Below are 21,328 nucleotides of genomic sequence, written 5' to 3' on the forward strand. Positions count from 1 at the left end.
AACGTCTCTGTAAGGATGTGAAACCCCGCATCTTCAGAGGGATCCACAGATCGATTGGCGTGTCCTGGGGAAGTTGGGAGGCGAACTCCTGAAGCGACTAACCCTTCTCCACCATAGTCGCCTATGAAAAAAACATGGATTATTAATAGAAAACAATTTGAAATCATTAGTATAAATCTTTAATGCATAAGAAATTACTTGCAAGAAGTAACTCGGTCAACTCATCTCAGGCCGAACATAAACGTTAGCAAAGACATCGATCTCCGGGAATTTTGAACCCTCCTGAAATAGAAAAGATAAGGAAAATGTTAGTACGAAAACAAACAAAAAACATTATTAGCGACATTTTAAAATTGGAAATAAAAACTGTAATATATACCTTCTGCCACACCTACATCCTATATGAGAAAGGCCTTAAACCCGAATGGTGGAAAAGAGTCTTCTTCTCCCGATTGCCCTTGTTCGCCTTCGCCTTCTTCTGTTATACACAAAATAAACATATTAGTCGTAATATTTAAAGAACATAAAAAATTTAAAAAAATCATAATAAACATTAGTAAAAATTTTAAAAAGTAACATGAAAGAAGTCCTAATTAAAAACGCACCACATAGCCCGGCTCCTGAAAATGACCGCAAAGTCAATCCCAATTATCTTGTCGGTCTTCGAGCTCGTTCGGGCAACCCTCCTCGAGAGCGACCTGCGGATCACTAAACATCTCGAAATACTGGTGCAAGTCACTCTTCCACAACTTGTAGCGTTCGGAGTATAGCCGATTGAGGTACGTCAACATGTCCTCGTTGATGTCATCCAAATTGTAGTTTGTCTACATGTAACAAATATTATGAAAGTATTATTAATAAAAGACATTAATAAATATAAATATATAAATTTTAGATGAAAAGCATTAAAAAGGCAAAAATACTTACTAACAAATGATTGCGCACCGTGTTCTTCACCTTCTCTGGCATCGCCTTCCAAGACTTCCACTGCATAGGGCAAAAGGTCCGCATGACGTGCCCAATGTCATGGGCCAATGCACTATGCTACTCCGTCGTTGGTGTTGTCCGATGTCGCTCATCATATCCGATTGTGATACGATCATTGGTCACCCGGGTGACCTTCGCCGTCTTCAATTGCCGACAAGGTCCCCAGGTGTTTTTCTTGGCTGCAAAGAAATGAAAAATTAACGTTAACCCAAATCTAATAACAAATCATACTAAAATTTCTGCATAACCTCCATATAATGAAAACTTTTCCCAAAACCCTAAAAATAACATAAACAATATACATATCCAACACAATGATCACAACAGTTTAATAATAGGTTCGGAACGATGACAACAATAAACAATATATATATATATATATGATAACTTTTTAATCCTTAAATGACATAACTTAACAAACTGAACCTAAAATAACAAAACTAAGTTAACATGGGAATGAGGTAGTAAATTAGGATAGTATACCTAGCTGTGTACCGGAGGCATTGGTTGTGGATCCCGTTGGCGACATCTGGTATGGAGTGCGGGGGCACCGGTAAGCACGTCGGGCGCTAACAGGTAGCACCAGAAGTCGAATATGCCGGTGCCAGTAGGACTGGAGGACCAACTGGGTCAACCGGATTCATTGACCTATGGTCCATCTCTGCCGAAGCAATGGCGGCAGTAGTAGGTGTAGTCGTCGATCAAGGTGTAAAACTCATCGCCTTCCGGGTTCTAATGAGCTATTACATCTACAAAATTGGAAATAAATTTGTTAGATTACAAAGATTTAAATTACCGTACACATGCATAATAATTTCTACTTAAATTTAAAACGAAATTTAAAAACCCTAATTCTAAACCCAATTCAAGTTTGGCAGAAACAAAACTTTAAACTGATCTACTATACACAAATAATCAATGTCATATAGGATCAGTGGTGGATCAAAGATTTTAACTTAGGATGGTCCCAATATAAAAGCTCCAAATAAAAAAAAAACAAGTGCTAATTGCCTGGTCTATAAGACTATAAAACTCTATGTGCCTCTATCCATTTGAACTGTAGAACAGTTAAAATTTGAGTAAAAATTGCAACTAGGCTGAAAGCATGCTATTCATATGCAGCATCAGTAGGTGTAGCATCATTGATGCACCATCAGTAGGTGCAGCATCATAACAGGATGGCAAAATTATTTAATGGACAGATTCAAAGAGAGTACAAACTACAAACCTTTTCGACCAAGAAGAAGAGGACCAGCGGCTAGCCTCCAGAGTCCAGACCAGAGCTTTACACGGAGAAAAAATGTAGATTTTCACCAAAGATGTCGTCGACTCGTCGCCCCGCCCGTCGGTGCAATAGTGAACAGAAACTAAAGTGCAGCAAAGAGTTGATCGATGCCGTAAGGAATAGAAGCGGGCCGAGCGGCAGACGATTAGATATTATTGGTAAAGTGAAGGTTCTGAATGCTGAATAAGTTGATTGCTCTATCGTGTGAGGGTTCTCATGTGACTCGTGAGTGAGGTTTTAAATTTTTTTAATGACTTGGCTCAAACCGAAGTCGTTTTGGACAAGTCATTTTGCAAAAAAATTGGCTTTCTTCTTTCTCCTCATGAAATGCACAACCTAATTGAGTTAATCTATTCAATTATTTAAAAACTCAAACAGGAATTAAAGCCTAATTGAGTCCAAATAAATAACTTATAGAAAAAAAAAACCTTAAATTTAAATAGTGTCCTCAAAAACAAAAATTTAAAACTACTATTTCGATGGTGCTCCACTCTGCTTAACGTCGTAGCGCCACCGGTTGTAACCTCCCTCCAACGCCGCCTCCATCAACTTCATCAACTCTTTGTTCGTATCATCATCAAGAGTATACTTACAATGTTACACATATATGCAAATAATTCATTCCAACATATAACAAAAAAAATTCACAAAATTAATTATTGATCCATCAACAGCATAATTACTAATAATTCATCCATCACCACCTTCTTGATACAATCGTGCACATATTTCCTAGAACGCCACTCAGCAGTAGAACAATTATTCACCATGGCTACAACAATTGCATGTGCGAACTCCACATGTTGTCTCAAATCATACGGGTTGGTGATGGATAGCCAGTCAAGCATATATAGAATTTTAGTTGACTAGTGTTGATGACTAGCCAGTCAAGCGTATATAGAATTTTAATTCCAGGATATTTCACTTGGAACCAATTTCATGCTTGAACGTGTGTATTGTGTAAACTCTTCACTATTAATAAGAACTCATCTACCCTCTATATCTTTACATATTATCCTCACTAGGTGACGGGAATAACTTTGTGAAGGTGACAAACTTGACACCATACGTCGTTCCATAGTCTCACTTATTTTGTGCATCAACATTATTTGTAAATAGTCTCTTACAAGCAATTGAGCCCGCGTGTGCCATCAGTTTAAAATTGTGTTAAACAGGTGGAATATATTAAAATCTATTAGAATCCTTATGTTCAACAAAGAATTAAAAATAGGTGTTTATAATACGTAGCAAAAGTTTTAAAAATATGTACAATACAATCCTCGACCAATTCAAGCGTACACTTTTTCTTTTCTTCTATCAAAATTGTCATGTAACCCAAAGTCATATGCAAAGTCAGCTAACTGAAAACATTTGTGTTCAGTTGTGTAAAAAGTTGATCACGCTTTAATTGAAAAAATAATCGTTAATACAATTAGGAAAGAAGGGAAAGATGATTCTCATGAGGAGTTAGAAATATTTTGACTTCAACAAGAAGATATTGACAAGGTTTTACATACGTACCTGCAAGCTCAAAGCTGTAGTATTATCTCCAAAAAAAATAATAAATAAATAAAATAAAATTATTCCATCTTAAAATTTTATTTGTGGCATAGCTTATTATTGTCCTTATTAACAAAGGAAAACTAATAAAAAGTGCTTAAAAACTTTGAGCTTTAACGATAACGACAAAATAAAAGGTAAATTGAATAGTACAAGGATTGACTTTTTAGTGTAAAATTGTGGTTTTTTGTTAAAGTGAACAGTACCAGGAGTTTTTCGTTAAAGTTCCCTATTAACAATTACTACTATGTCGAACTGGGTTTCCTTACAACAGGACCTATTAAAATGATAACTTATTACAATGTAAAATTTATTCCTAAACCCACACATGGACTAAAACTTTTTATGACTACAAATAAGTTATTCGTTTATAGAGAGAGGTTTTATTGTAGCATTCACAGCACTTATAGCTTTTTATTGAATTATTGAATCTCAAAGAATGTTTACATTATTGCAAGGAAATACAAATGCATAAGGAATTGGAATATAAATACATAAAAAAATAAAAAAATTATCCACTTAAATGTTTATAATGAACTGTAGCTTTCTTTGAATTTATTCTTCTTAAGAAAATTTTTGAACCAGTGTGCTGAGAGTTTTGGGTATCTTTTCAGGCCATCTTTATAATCCACGTAGTTTAAACCAAATCGGACAGTGTATCCGGCAGTCCATTCAAAGTCGTCTAACAATGTCCATGCAAAGTATCCCTTCACTTTCGCGCCATTTCTGCACACACACACACAAATGTACAAATTGGTTAGGTCAATATAATGATTAAATAACCATAACATAAGAAGGCTAGGCAGTATATAGCCTTAATCATTTTTTTAATAACTACTTACTTGATCGCCGCTTGAAGGTAACACAGGTGACGATAGTAGTAGTCAATTCTACTGGTATCATGAAGGGCCTCTTCAAGTGATAGTTCTGGATTATTCAACTCTGATACACCTATGTACATATTATTACACAAAAAAATTAAATTTAGTTTCTTTCTCTAAAACTAAAAGAAAACGTGTAGTTTCATTTTACACCACTATAAATATGTGAAACTTTTGCAATTAATCAAGGCTTAAAAGTTTGTATTACATACCATTCTCAGTAATATAAATGAGTGGATCATTATATTTTTCCTTTGTGTAAAGCACAAGATCGTGAATTCCTTTTGGATATACATATAACCAATCTGAAGCAGCCTGCAACACCATTTGAAGATAATACATAAATATTGGGGAAAAAAAAAACTACTCCTCCAAATGCAAATACCTCAAAATGATAAATTTGATATTTACCTGTGGACCAATGAGTACTCCATTAAGCTCAGCTGCCACAATATTTAAAAACATTAGAATACAATTGGTGTAAATATTAGAATATAATTAAAGTAATTAAGAAGTTAAACTAGGCAAAGAAGTACAAAGAACTTAAGCTATTCAAACTAAGTTTCCTTTTGCACTCACTTGTAAGATCAGCTCGAGAATCTGTTACGTAGCTTGCCGGTAGTGAATTGTTGTTGGGTGCACTACTTGTGTATCTAGCAGTATAATAATTTATTCCAAGAAAATCAAATGATCCGTTTAGCAACTTGGATTGTTCTTTTGTGAATTTGGGCAATCTTTTCCCAACAATTGATCGCATGGTGTGTGGATAGTCACCACTTGTTAATGGGTCCAAAAACCTACAAAACATGACAATTCCGGATATTAGCCTAATTATATTATTATATATAAAGAGTACTGCTAGCTAGGTAGTATCAATGTTTCAATTCGTAAGTAAACATGTAATTGGGTTGATATATAATTTAATAAGACACTTGCCATCCAAACATAAAATCCAAAGATCGTAAGGCAGCATCTTTATCTTGCTTTGAATCCGAAGCAGGCTCATACCAGTCTGACACCAATGTTATCCCTATCAAGCCTTTTTGAGTTGCCTACACAAAAATACGAATTTTGGTTGAACAAATAGGAGCTATGGAAAAAGATACAACCTTTAGATTATCTCACTACAGAGAGTATTCCCTCTTGTATTACAACTCAATAATAATGATTCATATAGAATTCTCAATTAGGAGCCAATAATCTGACCCCAAAAAAAAAAGAACAAAAGTTATTGAACCTGATATCTATTCTTGTACAATTCTACAGCTGCTCCATGAGCAAGAAGAAGGTGGTGTGCCACCAAGTATGGTTCAATGGCTGAATCTCCACCGGTGCAGTTTAGGTTTTGCCAAGAAGAGCAGCGTCCCGGTACTTGAGCACCAACAGCATAACCCATGTAACTAAAAGTATATGGCTCATTTTCCGTGAACCAGTGCTTGACTCGATCACCAAATTCCTTATAACAAAGTTCCGCATAGTCTTTAAAATGATCGCTGTAGATACACATTTATGTTACGAATATCAGTATTCATTTTATCAAATTATCACTGAGAGAATAAATTTTGTTCACTTACACAATACGAGGGCTTAAGAAACCACCATATTCATCTTCTAAAGCTTGGGGAACATCCCCATGAAAGAGTGTCACAAATGGCTTTAATCCTATATATACATGATCAGTAAAATCAAATTAAAAGTCTGATTGAATGATGTTCTAAAAATTCATGTAATAATTGTTTAAGGTAGGATGATTAACCATTGCGTAGGAGTTCATCGATGAGATTGTCGTAATAATCAATTCCTTTTCTGTTAACGCCACCACTTAACGTTCCATCTAATTAGAACAAAAATAACAAGAAAAATAAGGGTTATACACTAGATAACTCGATCACATTAATTTAGTTAAAAGTATATAAAGAGAATAATTTTCTCGTAGGACAAATAATTCTTATGCACAATATATATTGACATTGGTCCCAACCAAATATGAGGATGTGGAGCAACTTACTTGGTAATAATCTGGACCATGAAATAGAGAATCGGTAAGCATCCAACTCCATATCCTTCATAATCCCCACATCTTCCTAGAATGACAAAAGGATATATATCATAATAAGAAAAAAGTTTAAATTAAATATTGAGGATCTCATTATATTGTGCTTTTTATAAAGGCTCCAATTTAATATGTTAACATGTGCCCTTCAAGTATAAACGATCAAGATAATAAAGTTATGAGATTCTAGACCTTATAGCGGTGATATTGATCAATAGCAACGTCTCCGTTACTGCCATCAGCGATTTTTTCTGCACTTATTCAAAAACATAATGGTGAAATCCATATCGTATGCAAAGTACTTCATGTGCGTGCGTATTGATGAAGTATATACATATATTGTACATATCACATGACCACGTACTATTTGTCTCCCAACAAAGTGCATGGTTATCAGAGGGGTTGGAGTTTTGTTAGGTATACTTGTCCTCATGAAGAAAAGAATGAGGTGCTAATTACACACCTTTGAAATGAAGTTGCTAAAGTTTTCATATTACCAATTGATTAAATCACAGACCTGGATGTTTGTGGGTGTAGGTATCCCATATGCTTGGTCCTCTTCCATCTTCTTTTACTGCACCTTCATACTGAAATATACATACATGCATATTCGTAAGTGTACTACCACACACGCAAGGAAGATGTCAACATTATAATTCATGCATGGATGCTAACTGCATGTATAAAATGTACCAATAAAATGGTAAATAATCCCAGAAGATATATATATAATACATATATATATTGACCTGATAAGATGCAGAACCTGTGCCAAATATGAACCCTGGTTCAAAACTGTTGCGATTGAGGAATTCGCAATAAACAGGTGGATCCGTATTAGCAGCTTTGCTATTTGTCGATGCAAAGCCAATGAGTAGCAGCACACCAAAGAGCAAAGATCTTGAATATTTCATTGCCATAACTTGGGAATTTTGATATCGATCGAGATAATTAAGTTGTCTCTTCCTGGAATATTGCATGGGGTTTATATAGAGGAAGGGAGGAAGGGATATGGTGTCTACGTACCTGCTCATGAGAATAGTAAAGGGTTAAAATTCGTAAACAAATTGAATTTTGAAGTCCTAGTTTAAAGACCAGGTCATGGTCTGCAGTTTAAAAGAAAGCACGTTTACCTGCGTTTTCCAACACGAGAAAAATATTATCTGCGTTCATTTATCTGGATTTTTATATTATGTCTGCGAACTGTTGAAGCCATGACTTCTGAAGGTCAATATGGACGATCAGTGATGAGATTTTTCGCATGCGCCAGGCTCCAGCTACAGTGACTTGTTCAAACAGTAGAAAATTATTTGACCCATAGAAATTTATGACCCGAATTCTTTACGTAAGTACATAACCGATAAGGTTGAAGAATTTAATCTTTGAATTAAATCCTGATCTTTTTCTTGTTAGAGTTTTAATATTGAAAGCGTCCTGTTATCAAGGGTACGATGCATGGACACGGGAGAAAACCTATGTATCCCGTATCGGACACTCTGAGGATACGGATACGCGAAGGATACGTGTGGATACACGCCCGATACGTATCGGAATGAAGAGATACGTATCGAACTAATAAGATACGCGTATCGTATTGTCCAGATACAAGTATCCTACATTTCGGATACGTTTGATACTAAAATAGGAGGATAATCAGAAGAAAAATAAAAAATAATCACAATAAATCCGCAGAATCGTGATTGATCGAAGTTAGGTAACTGAAATCACTCTAAAATCGGAGGATAATTAGAAGAAAAAAAAATTGGATTTATCTCCCGAACCTCAGAATCAGAAATCACTCTACTTGGGAGACTTTCACGAATCAGACCGTCGTCTCTATCTTCTCCGTCTGCAACTGCTCCGTCATCTTCTTCGTCTCTGTCTGCAACTCCTGGTGAGTGAGTGGGGAGCTTTCGTTTTCAGTTTCACTTTGTTTATAGTTAAACTGTGAAATCGAAACCCATCTCTGAAACAGTGAAACCGAAAGTCTGAAACTGAAAGCTTAATCTGATATAAAGCCTTTTGCAGTTTTGCTTTTCGAAAGTTGAAAAACTAATATAATATGTATATCACTACCCATAACCCGACATGAAATTAACAGGTATTCGGGTCGACACGATAACGAAACGGGTCATTATCGGGTAACCCGATAAGCACCTGTTAAGATAACGGGTTGGTTCGGGTATACACGTGGGTAACACGATACACGATAAGCAAAATATTAATTTAATAATTTTATAACCCTAAAAAAAATACTATAATAATTATATTTATTAATTTAACAATTTTATACCACTAAAAACTATAATAATTATATATATATATATATATATTAAATTAACTATAATAATTATAATAATTATATATACTACAATAAGTATACCCCAAAAATATTAACTATAATAGTTATATATATATATATATATTAAATTTTATACCCCTGAAAACTATAATAATTATGCATACAAAATAAATAGATTTAAATCTACTTAATAAATAAATAAATATATATACACACACACACACACCATTGAATTTCATGGGATACGAATTGTACAAAACTAATTTCAACGATCCAACCGTCAAACTTGTTTGTATATGTTTCGAGATCACATCAGCAAAAAATTACAAAAAAAAACATTCACAGATCAAGTAACGAGATAAAACTTTCCGACGGTTATAAACGAAAAATCACGATTTAACGGTTATTTTATCTCCGATTTTAATGATTTTTTACAGCTACACTCCTTGACCCTATATGAATACAATGAATGAATTCGATCTTCAATTTAAAATATTTACACTAGTGGATACCACAAAATCTTATGTTATACTTGATGAAAGTATGAATAAACTCTGAAGTGTTAGTGAATCTATTGTTTTGATGGGATACGCATTCTACGAAACTAGTTTCAACGATCCAACCGTCAAACATGTTTGTATATACTTCGAGATCACATGCGCCAAAAATTGCAAAAAACAAACATTCAAAGATCATGTAACGAGACAAAACGTTTAGACATTTATAAACGGAAAATCACGATTTAACGGTTGTTTTAACTCCAATTGTGATAATTTTTTACAGCTACACTCCTTGACCCTATATGAATACAATGAATAAATTCGATCTTCAATTTAAAATATTTACACTAGTGGATACCACAAAATCTTATGTTATACTTAATGAAAATATGAATAAACTCTTAAGTATTAGTGAATCTATTGTTTTGATGAGATACGCATTTTACGAAACTAGTTTCAACGATCTAACCATCAAACTTGTTTGTATATACTTCGAGATCACATACGTCAAAAATTGCAAAAAACAAACATTCAGAGATCAAGTAACGAGACAAAACTTTTCGACGGTTATAAACGAAAAATCACGATTTAACGGTTATTTTAACTCCGATTTTGATGATTTTTTACATCTACAATCCTTGACCCTATATGAATACAATGAATGAATTCGATCTTCAATTTAAAATATTTACACTAGTGGATACCACAAAATCTTATGTTATACTTGATGAAAGTATGAATAAACTCTTAAGTGTTAGTGAATCTATTATTTTGATGGGATACGCATTCTACGAAACTAGTTTCAACGATCTAACCGTCAAACATGTTTGTATATACTTCAAGATCGCATACGCCAAAAATTGTAAAAAAACAAATATTCAGAGATCAAGTAACAGGACAAAACTTTTTTACGGTTATAAACGAAAAATCACGATTTAACGGTTATTTGAACTCCGATTTTGATGATTTTTTACATCTACACTTCTTGACCCTATATGAATACAATGAATGAATTCGATCTTCAATTTAAAATATTTACACTAGTGGATACCACAAAATCTTATGTTATACTTGATGAAAGTATGAATAAACTCTTAAGTGTTAGTGAATCTATTATTTTGATGGGATACGCATTCTACGAAACTAGTTTCAACGATCTAACCGTCAAACATGTTTGTATATACTTCAAGATCGCATACACCAAAAATTGTAAAACAACAAATATTCAGAGATCAAGTAACATGACAAAACTATTTTACGGTTATAAACGAAAAATCACGATTTAACGGTTATTTGAACTCCGATTTTGATGATTTTTTACATCTACACTTCTTGACCCTATATGAATACAATGAATGAATTCGATCTTCAATTTAAAATATTTACACTAGTAGATACCACAAAATCTTATGTTATACTTGATGAAAGTATGAATAAACTCTTAAGTATTAGTGAATCTATTGTTTTGATGAGATACGCATTTTGTGAAACTAGTTTCAACGATCCAACCATCAAACTTGTTTGTATGTGCTTCGAGATCACATATGCTAAAAATTGCAAAAAAACAAACATTCAGAGATCAAGTAAAAGGACAAAACTTTTCGACGGTTATAAACAAAAATTACGATTTAAAGGTTATTTTAATTTGATTTTGATGATTTTTACAGCTACACTCCTTGACCCTATATGAATACAATGAATGAATTCGATCTTCAATTTAAAATATTTACACTAGTGGATATCACAAAATCTTATGTTATAATTAATGAAAGTAAGAATAAACTTTTAAGTGTTAGTTAATCTATTGTTTTGATGAGATACGCATTCTACGAAACTAGTTTCAACGATCTAACCATCATACTTGTTTGTATATGGTTCGAGATCGCATACGCCAAAAATTGCAAAAAACAAACATTCAAAGATTAAGTAACGGGACAAAACTTTTCGAAGGTTATAAACGAAAAATCACAATTTAATGGTTATTTTAACTCCGATTTTGATGATTTTTTACAACTACACTCCGTGACCCTATATGAATACAATGATTGAATTCGATCTTCAATTTAAAATATTTACACTAGTGGATACCACAAAATCTTATGTTATACTTAATGAAAGTACGAATAAACACACTAGTGGGTCACTTTCATTAAGCTTTGAGTTTCATTTGCGAAAAGTATATAGAATTATATGAAAAACGTGAATCGAATTGCCATGCATGAAATGATATGAATTGATATATGATGCATATGTATGAATTGGTGCGGCGGACACACAGGTGAGTATTTAAATACTGTTATGATGATGTTGATATATATTGAGCTCAAATCCTGCACCATGGTTTAGTGCTTATAGTATTCACCGCATCGCACGCTCGCCTTGGATCCAAGTAGATGCTAGTCGTACAGTCCACGCGGAGTGGGTGCGACGGGCCAGTCTCAGATAGTTAGTGAGATTCCGACTGGTGGGTGACCTTAGATTATGTGCACAGATGATTGATGAGAAAGCACTAGAGCGTAATATTAACCATTGAGTCGTACAGACTACATTAGGTGGTTCCGACTTATGTGCAGAAGGCCGGACAGGTCACAGAGGTGACTCCGGCAGAGTGAGAGTGATAGATTTTGAGCTCTAGGTTCAACCGTACAGGGCTATTAGAGGGCCTCCGGTTGATTACTTTCTTGCACCTGATATGATTATTGTTGATGCATCCATACTTAACTGTTGAATTAGACATGGCATGGCATGATTGATAAAGAAAAATGTTGAGATAGTAAAAAATGAAGTTTTGAGAATATATATGTATATTTATATTTTACATTTCTGGGAAAGTATACAAGTTTTACGGAGAGGGGTTACAACGTTTTGAGAAATGTTTGGATTTGGAAAAGAATTGTTTTACTGACCCACTCAATTTTGGTTTTGCGCCCCTCCAGGTTCAGGAATCACAAAGGTGTGGTGACTACGAGGAATTCGACGGTGTTCTGACAGATTGGACAAAATTAGGACTCACCTTCGGGTGTATCAACTTATAAATTGTATAATTAAAGCTTCCGTACTGTGCAAATGGTTACGTCACTCTCACGTGACAGCCAGCATGCCCTCCTTCGGGACGGGGTGTGTCAGTTGGTATCAGAGCATGGTTGCAATCTTGTACATCTTGAGAAGTTATAGTGAATTCTGTCAGAACTACACCGCCTCGTAGCAAGCCACGTAGTTAGAGGAACTTAGTCTCCCTGATTTAGCGGTTTAGGGGGAAACTATTACTATGGTGATTCAGTCTATTGTCTAAAGGGACATTTTAAGATGGGTAATGAGTTGAACTTGAATCACTTAAGAGAAATGATGAACCTGAGGGAACAAAGTGACAGATTAACCAATTGGAAAAGATGTTTCGGATTATGCAAGTTAAAGGAAATTTCCTTCTGACAGGTGGGTCGAGACGACTACCTGGTTTGAGTTATGAACGTGTATCCTGATGGAAGCAGGAGTATTAATTGTTGTCACCAGAGGAAGCAGCCGATTTAAAATTGTTTAAGGAAAAGTTTATTCCTCCGGCATTGATCGATGGTAGTAAACAAGAGTTTGCAAATGTGAATCAAGGAAGTTGACGACAAATGAGTATTATAGAAAGTTTTCAGACTAGCCTCGTTTCCATCCAGATATTATTGTTAATTTGGTTGAGGTGTTATGTTGTTTATGCTGGATAGTAAGAAAAAGCGGCGTTCTTTGAGTGACCACTATCCATTGTATTTATTACCAGGAGTATACGAGATATTGTTGAGCCTTGAGGACTCTGAGAACATGATCAACGAGAGTAAAGAGGAATAAGAAAAGAATGGGAATCAAAAGAAGACGATAAAGTTAATGATTCGTTATATCAAGAATATCGAAGGATTCAGAGCTTCAAAAGAAGTGAAGCTAGAGCTATGTCTTCCAGCTGAGGTTTTAATGCCACTGGTCAAAGTCAAAGTGATAGATTTACTGGTAATTCCAGATTTTAGAGATAAGGTGTCTCGAGTAAGAGAAATGTACCTTTGTGCCGTAGGTACAACATTAAACACTTTGGGAAGTGTGAAATCAAGGAATGTGTTTATGTGGACAGATGGGACATAGAATTATGAATCGTCCCTAAAATCAGTTGTACCCAACAGTTTTCTATGACATCGTAGTATCGATTCAGCAGGTTTATGAACTTAGTGGTTTGGTCGGATTGACCGTGGGTACAGAGAGATTTGATGAGTTAAATGTTCAGCCGTACAGGCCACAAGAGGTGGATCTGGCTGATATATATATATATATTTTTTTATTATGTATGATATTGCTTAGAAAGTAGTAATTAAACGCGGTTGAGACGAGTGTATGCATTTTGCATTGAGTGACAAAATAGTAATATTATATCTTTGAGAGTTGTTGCTTACTTATCGAGACAACGATGATTTATCAGTATTGCGGGCTGCAGACCGTAATATTAATAACTCATTCGTGGATTCGTTAAGCAAGCAACCTGGTAGATTATTTTATGTTAGTATTGTACTTATTTAGAATGCTTAATAATAATAGAATATATATTGTATCAGTTAATTCTGTTCCATTAGATTGGTTGGTTATAATTGTGACAAGACGGAATGTTACGGGAAACCAGTACTTTCCATCGATCTGGATGACCAGAGATTACTTTTGTAAGTATGCAAAGTGGATTGAGTCAGGCCGTTATTTATGCTGTGAGAGCAAAGAGATTGTTTTCGAAAGGCTGCCAAAAATACTTAGCTCATGTGATGCTAAATGATGTTGCTCGGAGTAGTGTGAAGGATGTTAAAGGGGTTAGACTTTTCTTGATGTCTTCCCTGAGAAATTACCTGAATTGCCTTCAGGCAGAGATGTGGAGTTCACTATTGAATTGGTGCCAGGTACAAATTTTATGATAGAGATCAGTTCATGATGAGTTAAGAAAATTGGAAATTTAGTTGAAAGCATTGGTTGACAAAAATTTCATTCAACCTAGTACAACACTTTTGAGGAGCCCCAGTTCGTTGATGAGAAAGAAAATGGACTTTAAAGACTATTCATTGATTATAGATAATGGAATCGGGTAACGAATGAGAACCGTTATCCATTGTGGTGTGCTGATGTTTATTTGATCAGCTCAGAGGTGCTTGTGTACTTTCAAAGATTAATTTGAGGTCTGGTTATTACCAATTAAAGATTATGAATGACGTTGTTCCTAAGATTGTTTTCTGGACTCGTTATGGTCTTTATGAACTTTGGTGATGCTATACGGATACTCATGCTGTTTTATGAGTTGATGGATGAAGTATTCCAGGAATGCCTTGATAGATTGATATCATTTTTCATTGACGATATTCTGGTATACTCTAAGCCTAGAGCAGAGCATGTTAGATATTTTAAGTTGATGTTACAAAGTTTGAGGGAACGTCGGTTGTATGCTAAGTAGCAAATGCTAAAGTTAGATGAATCAGGTGGCATTCTGAGATTTGTTATATATTCTTAAGGTATTCAAGTGAATCCTTAAAAGATAGCAGAAATTGAGGAATTGGAACAACCATGAGTTGTAATTGAGATTCGGAATTTCTTAGCTTACCAGGCTATCTTGGATGGTTGTGAAAGATTTTTCAGTCATTGCTTTGTCATTGACGAGACTGTTGAGAAAAGAGGTTATGTATGAGTGGGAAGGAAATTGTGAGCAAAGGATTCAACAACTGGAGTATTTCCTCACTCATGCACGTATTTTAGTATTCCTAGAAGATAGCGGTAATTATTGATTTATGGTGATATTACATTAAACGTTCTTGGATGTGTATTGATACAAATGTTAGGGTGATGGCATATGTTTCATGACAAATGGAACCTCAGAAGATGAATTACCCTACTGGTGATTTGGAAGTCACGATTATCATCCTTGCTGTGAAGTTATGGAGACATTCTATGTTGATAAGAATGCAAGATTTTACAAATAAAAAAAGTCTTCAATATCCATTACTTGGAAGGATTTTGATATGAGGCAGCGAAGGTGAATTGTATTGCTTAATGAACATGATTGTACGATCAGGGTGATCGTAAAGTTTGTTCTAGCTGAAGCACTTGGTGAGAAGACTACAGTAAGATTAATGTCTGGCACGTTTGCCAAGAGTATCATCTTGTGGATTGAAAACCAACGGAATAAAAATTAAGAATGGAAGATCGAGAAGAAGTTATACTTGTTAAATTTCAAGTTAGGCATTTTTGGTAAGGTCGTACTCGAGACTCAAATGCTTGACGAAGAAATTTAAGAATTAACCAAGGCAAGGAAAGAAGGGGAAAAAGAAAGATTACAGGATTCGTAAATCGGATGGTATGTGAATACAAGCAAATGAAAAGTATGTGCCTAATGCTGTGGGTTTAAAGCAAGCAATTTTGGACGAAGTACACTGTTCAACTTCTGCAATATTCCGAAAGTAATAAGATTTATCATACCATTCGACATTTTTATTGGTCAGCAGATTGAGGCAGAAAGAAATAAACCTTGGATTGAGACAGCTATTTTCTGTTTCGCAGCGGAAATGGAAAAAGATTACTTTGGATTATGTGTACAAGCTTCCTTGTACACAAGATGGTTATGGTCGAATTTAAAGTAATAGTTGGTTAACGTAACAAGTTAGTACATTTACTCCAGTGTTGAGTAACAACCTTTCCCAGACAGTGCAACAGCACTTAATTGTTTTATGGATAGGAGAATTGGTTTACGGAACTGCTGAGTTTCTTAAGTATGTTGGTTGCGCAGTTTCCGAAATAACGCCATAAGGTCCATGAAATGTGTCATATGTGTCGATTTTTGCGGATTTGTGGATGGAATGCTTCTGGGTAAAGAAAGATTCAATCACGAAAGAGTTTTAGTAGACCCTGAGACTATGGATGAGTCTCCTCAAAGTATTCAGGTGATTAAGTTTAACCTGAAAGTAGCCAAGCATGGCAAAAGAGATTAACAGATGGATATGCCACTAATCAAGTGTATAACGTAGATGATTTATATCATTTAAGATTTCATCTTAGAAAAGAAATAGTGAGATTTGGAAAGAAAGACAAGATAAGTCTTAAACACATCAGACCGTTTTGATCACTAAAGGAATCGATGAAGTTGCATACAAGTTGTGATGTATTCAGAATTGGCTAAGGTGCATAATGTATTTTATATTTCGACGCATTGTCACCATGTTGTAGATTCGCCGCATATGATTCTGGTTCAACCTTGGAGATTAATCCGGATTCGACTTGATAAGCAACCAATGACGACTTTGGATTGGAAAAAGAAAGTATTGAGAATGACAGTATAAGTGGTAAAAGTTTTGTGAAGAAACCATTCAGTAGAAAATTATGTTGGAGAAAAAGAATCGGATGAGAGAGATTTACCCGAGGCTATTGTATGAGTATAGATGATTTAGTTGGTTGCTGGAATTTCGGGGACGAAATTCTATAAGGAGGGGAGATTGTCACAGCCCGTCCCAGAATTTTTAATTTCGAGGACATGAAATTACGAAAATGCCCCTAATACGTGACTAAGGTATAATTTTTACGTTCGTTATATCTAAGCTCCTAAAATTTGGTAAGTAGAGTGGAGACTTAGACTTAAATTTTATGTTAGAATTTGTAGTTGGGGATTGGGTAGGATCCCACACCCCTCAATTCTCTCCCTCTTTCCCGTACCTTGTCTCTCTCTCTCCTCTCTCACAATCTCTCATTCTCCGTCTCTCTCCCTCACTCTCGAACGTACGGACCACCACCATATAACCTTGAAACTTCATGGATCGAGGGTTTTGAAGGCACCATCGTGCTTGTGAGGACTCCACGAACTCAAAAACACCATTTTCAGGACAATCCAAGCTCATAGTGAGATTAGTGAGGTCCCAAGGAAGTTCGGAGTGCTTCGTTTGAAGGAATTGGACGTCGGGATCACGAGCTGCAAGTTTGGCCGGTTTTGCTTCGACTTTTCCGGTGAGATTTAGTTGTTTTTGAAGCTTAAAAGTAGTATATTGTGATTCTACATGTTTGGGGCTTCATTTTGATATATTATACGAAGAAAATGGGTGAGAAACGAAGGAGAACAAGGCATTTGAAAAATGCCCAGAATCCGGCCACCGGAGAAAAACCAGTCCGGCGAACTCGCGAGGAAGAAGGTGCGCGTGGGCGCGCGTGGACCCGTGCCTTCCTTGGCGCGTGGGGGCGCGTGCTACAGTAAAAAAATTATTTTAAAAATTTGTCGACGTCCGTGACGTCGAGTAGATCAATGTGGTATATTCATATACCCAAATTGAGCACCGTATGAGAAAGTTATTAAGGATTGTTGGTTAGGTGTTCAAATAACGTTTTATAGTTTTTGCATTTAGGTGAAAATATGAATTGACGATCCGACCGTTGGATCATCACCAAACTTTGATACGTTGAAATACGTAATATTTGAGGATTATAGGAACTTACGGATTGGGAATCCGATTTACGGATCTTCCGGAATTGGAGTTGTAAGTTCATAAAATAGAATGTAAACCGTCACTTAGTTTTGTTAATTGACGGAGATCCAACCGTTGGATGGTGATGAAATTTTAGGATTTTGTCCTAGAGATATATTGTGGACCTCTGGAAGTTATGGATTTAAAATCTGACTGGCAGATCTTCCGGATCGATCTACGTAGTGACGTATTTTATATAAGTTATATGTTCTATCGATATGAATTCTGAGGCTGGATTTGATTACTGTTCTAGGCGGCGATCGTCATGACGCCTTGATGTGTGGTGCTAGGGAGTTGTTGGACGAACTCCAGGTGAGTGGGCAGTTTTGTTTTCCGTATACATATATACTTGCCGTTTTCCCAGAAATTGAAAATGCATGAAATTATGCTTTAAATGAAAATGTATAAAAGTATATGAGATATATTAGTTGAAATGCCATGCATAGAAGTATGCGAAAAGTATATAGAATTATATGAAAAACGTGAATCGAATTGCCATGCATGAAATGATATGAATTGATATATGATGCATATGTATGAATTGGTGCGGCGGACGTACAGGTGAGTATTTAAATACTGTTATGATGATGTTGATATATATTGAGCTCAAATCCTGCACCATGGTTTAGTGCTTATAGTATTCACCGCATCGCACGCTCGCCTTGGATCCAAGTAGATGCTAGTCGTACAGTCCATGCGGAGTGGGTGCGACGGGCCAGTCTCAGAGAGTTAGTGAGATTCCGACTGGTGGGTGACCTTAGATTATGTGCACAGATGATTGATGAGAAAGCACTAGAGCGTAATATTAACCATTGAGTCGTACAGACTACATTAGGTGGTTCCGACTTATGTGCAGAAGGCCGGACAGGTCACAGAGGTGACTCCGGCAGAGTGAGAGTGATAGATTTTGAGCTCTAGGTTCAACCGTACAGGGCTATTAGAGGGCCTCCGGTTGATTACTTTCTTGCACCTGATATGATTATTGTTGATGCATCCATACTTAACTGTTGAATTAGACATGGCATGGCATGATTGATAAAGAAAAATGTTGAGATAGTAAAAAATGAAGTTTTGAGAATATATATGTATATTTATATTTTACATTTCTGGGAAAGTATACAAGTTTTACGGAGAGGGGTTACAACGTTTTGAGAAATGTTTGGATTTGGAAAAGAATTGTTTTACTGACCCACTCAATTTTGGTTTTGCGCCCCTCCAGGTTCAGGAATCACAAAGGTGTGGTGACTACGAGGAATTCGACGGTGTTCTGACAGATTGGACAAAATTAGGACTCACCTTCGGGTGTATCAACTTATAAATTGTATAATTAAAGCTTCCGTACTGTGCAAATGGTTACGTCACTCTCACGTGACGGCCAGCATGCCCTCCTTAGGGACGGGGTGTGTCACAAACTCCTAATTTAAGTATAATTTTTTCATTGTAATTAGACACTTATTTATATAATATATAATAATTTACTTAAATCTGTCTAGTCCGCCTATGCCTCACCAAGGCGCTAGTGCCCAATCAGGTGTCCAACTAGCACCTAACTTTGTTGCTGTTGAGCCCGACGTTTCTTTTTTATTCCCTGGAAAACCAACAAAACAACGCCATTTAGATGTTTAATTAAAAATAAATAAATTATACCTCTTCAGTCTTCACTCGTTTCCCTTTTTTAAACTCCACAAATTAGAGCACACCATGTGGTATGACTGTGACATGTAGGATGTTACTTTCAATTCATGTGTTTCGAAGAGGTAATACGAATTTATAGTCCTAAGCCTTTCTAGAAATTAGTAGCAGGAAAACTATATTGCTAGCATACTCACTCCGGATTTCGGTTATTGTATGTGTTGTTATTCAGTTTTGGGAGTTTTTGGGTAGCAAATGGCTTAGCATTTTAGTGGGATACGTGAGGTATTTATAGGAGGGTGACCAGCCATACACCTTGTTCATGGGATTATTTTTGTTCCTTCTCAATCAGGTTCAAATTCACTGAAAATGTCATGGCAATTGCATTTTCAGCTTTCTAGTCCCATACACCTTCTCCATCAAATATAACATTGTTTGACCCAAAAACCTTCTTGATTGCTAAGTTACAAACTTTGTAACCCTTCACAACTTCGCATAACCAACAGAGATCTCTTTCACAAAAGTTTTATCCAGTTTTATCTCAGTTGTCCAGGAACATGATTGTAACAAATGCAGCCAAACACTGTGAGATGTTTTATTCTTGGCTTTCTACCACTAAATGCATCAAATGGATTCTTGTTCTGCAAAGCTTTAGTTGACATCTATTTAGAAGATATATTGCAGTATTAGAAGCTTTTCCCCAAAAATCATAAGCTAGATTCTTATCAAGTAACATGCCTTTAGCTATTTCAATAAAGGTCATGTTCTTCCTCTCAGCAACACCATTTTGTTTAGGCGAATAAGCCACTGTCAGTTGCCTTTCAAGGCCTAGATCATCACAGAAGCTTTGAAATTCTAGAGAAGTATATTCTCCTCCTCAGTCACGTCTTGATTTTTTAATTTGAAAACCACTTTCAAGCTGAACCATAGCTTTAAAGCTTTTAAATACACATAATACGCCTGACTTAGGCTTTAAGAAATATAGTCAGCACATTCTGGTATGGTCATCAATAAATATCAGAAAGTGTCTATTTCCACCAAGTGTAGCGACCTGCATAGGACTACATACATCAGAGTGTATCAACTCCAATGACTTATTTGCTCTCCAAGTCATCTCCTTACTGAATGCCTCTCAGTGATGTTTTCCTACAATGCATCATTCATAGACAACATTTGATTTCTTCAATTTAGACAGGCATAATACCATTTCCTTATCAGCCAACATATGCAAACTCTAAAAATTCAAGTGACCAAATCTTTTGTGCCACTCTCAAGAGTCTTCTTCAGCTATTGCTTTCAATGCAGATGGCATTATATCCTTCATGATGAGAGGAAAACATATGTTTCTTGTCATTTGTACTGCGACCACATGTCTTTCAAGGCTTCTATCTTTAAATATTTCAACTTTATCATCTCTAAACAATAAGAAATATTCATGCTCTAACATTTGGCCTACACTTAGCAAGTTTTTATCTAAATCAGGAACAAGCATAACCTCTTTGATATGCCTTGTACTATTTTTGGTTTCAATCACCAAGGTTCCTTTTGCAACAGCTTGTAATATCTGTATGTTTCCCATCTTAAGCCATGTAGTGGCACTTAGTACTACAGTCTAGTGCTAGCCGCC

The 21,328-nt window shown here is 35.6% G+C and overlaps 1 protein-coding gene and 1 long non-coding RNA gene across 2 annotated transcripts; one reads left to right on the forward strand and one right to left on the reverse strand.

The window, feature by feature from the left end:
- Positions 1 to 4,280: 4,280 nt before the first annotated feature.
- LOC114823638 (beta-glucosidase 12-like) lies at positions 4,281 to 7,727 on the reverse strand. The gene is made up of 13 exons (XM_070818598.1): positions 7,516 to 7,727; positions 7,284 to 7,353; positions 6,959 to 7,017; positions 6,722 to 6,797; positions 6,470 to 6,547; positions 6,288 to 6,375; positions 5,951 to 6,206; positions 5,650 to 5,765; positions 5,293 to 5,510; positions 5,125 to 5,156; positions 4,926 to 5,028; positions 4,675 to 4,783; positions 4,281 to 4,558 (listed from the first exon to the last, which is right to left on the reverse strand). The coding sequence occupies exons 1-13, from the start codon at positions 7,684 to 7,686 to the stop codon at positions 4,360 to 4,362; spliced, it is 1,575 nt and encodes a 524-aa protein (XP_070674699.1). The 5' UTR covers positions 7,687 to 7,727; the 3' UTR covers positions 4,281 to 4,359.
- A 10,564-nt stretch (positions 7,728 to 18,291) lies between these two features.
- On the forward strand, positions 18,292 to 19,406 carry LOC139194499 (uncharacterized). Its single transcript, XR_011579403.1, has 2 exons — positions 18,292 to 18,381; positions 19,289 to 19,406. It is a non-coding gene; the product is annotated as an uncharacterized lncRNA (long non-coding RNA).
- The last annotated feature ends 1,922 nt before the right edge of the window (positions 19,407 to 21,328 follow it).

The sequence above is a fragment of the Malus domestica genome, chromosome 03, assembly GCF_042453785.1.
Source record: "Malus domestica chromosome 03, GDT2T_hap1".
NCBI lineage: Eukaryota > Viridiplantae > Streptophyta > Magnoliopsida > Rosales > Rosaceae > Malus > Malus domestica.

Coding starts and splice junctions, on each gene's coding strand:
- LOC114823638 (XM_070818598.1), bottom strand. CDS start 7,686: ATGGCAATGAAATATTCAAGATCTTTGCTCTTTGGTGTGCTGCTACTC. Junction 7,354..7,515: donor CAGGTTCTGCATCTTATCAG/GTCAATATATAT, acceptor TGTATATTTCAG/TATGAAGGTGCAGTAAAAGA. Junction 6,207..6,287: donor TTCTTAAGCCCTCGTATTGT/GTAAGTGAACAA, acceptor GTGTATCTACAG/CGATCATTTTAAAGACTATG.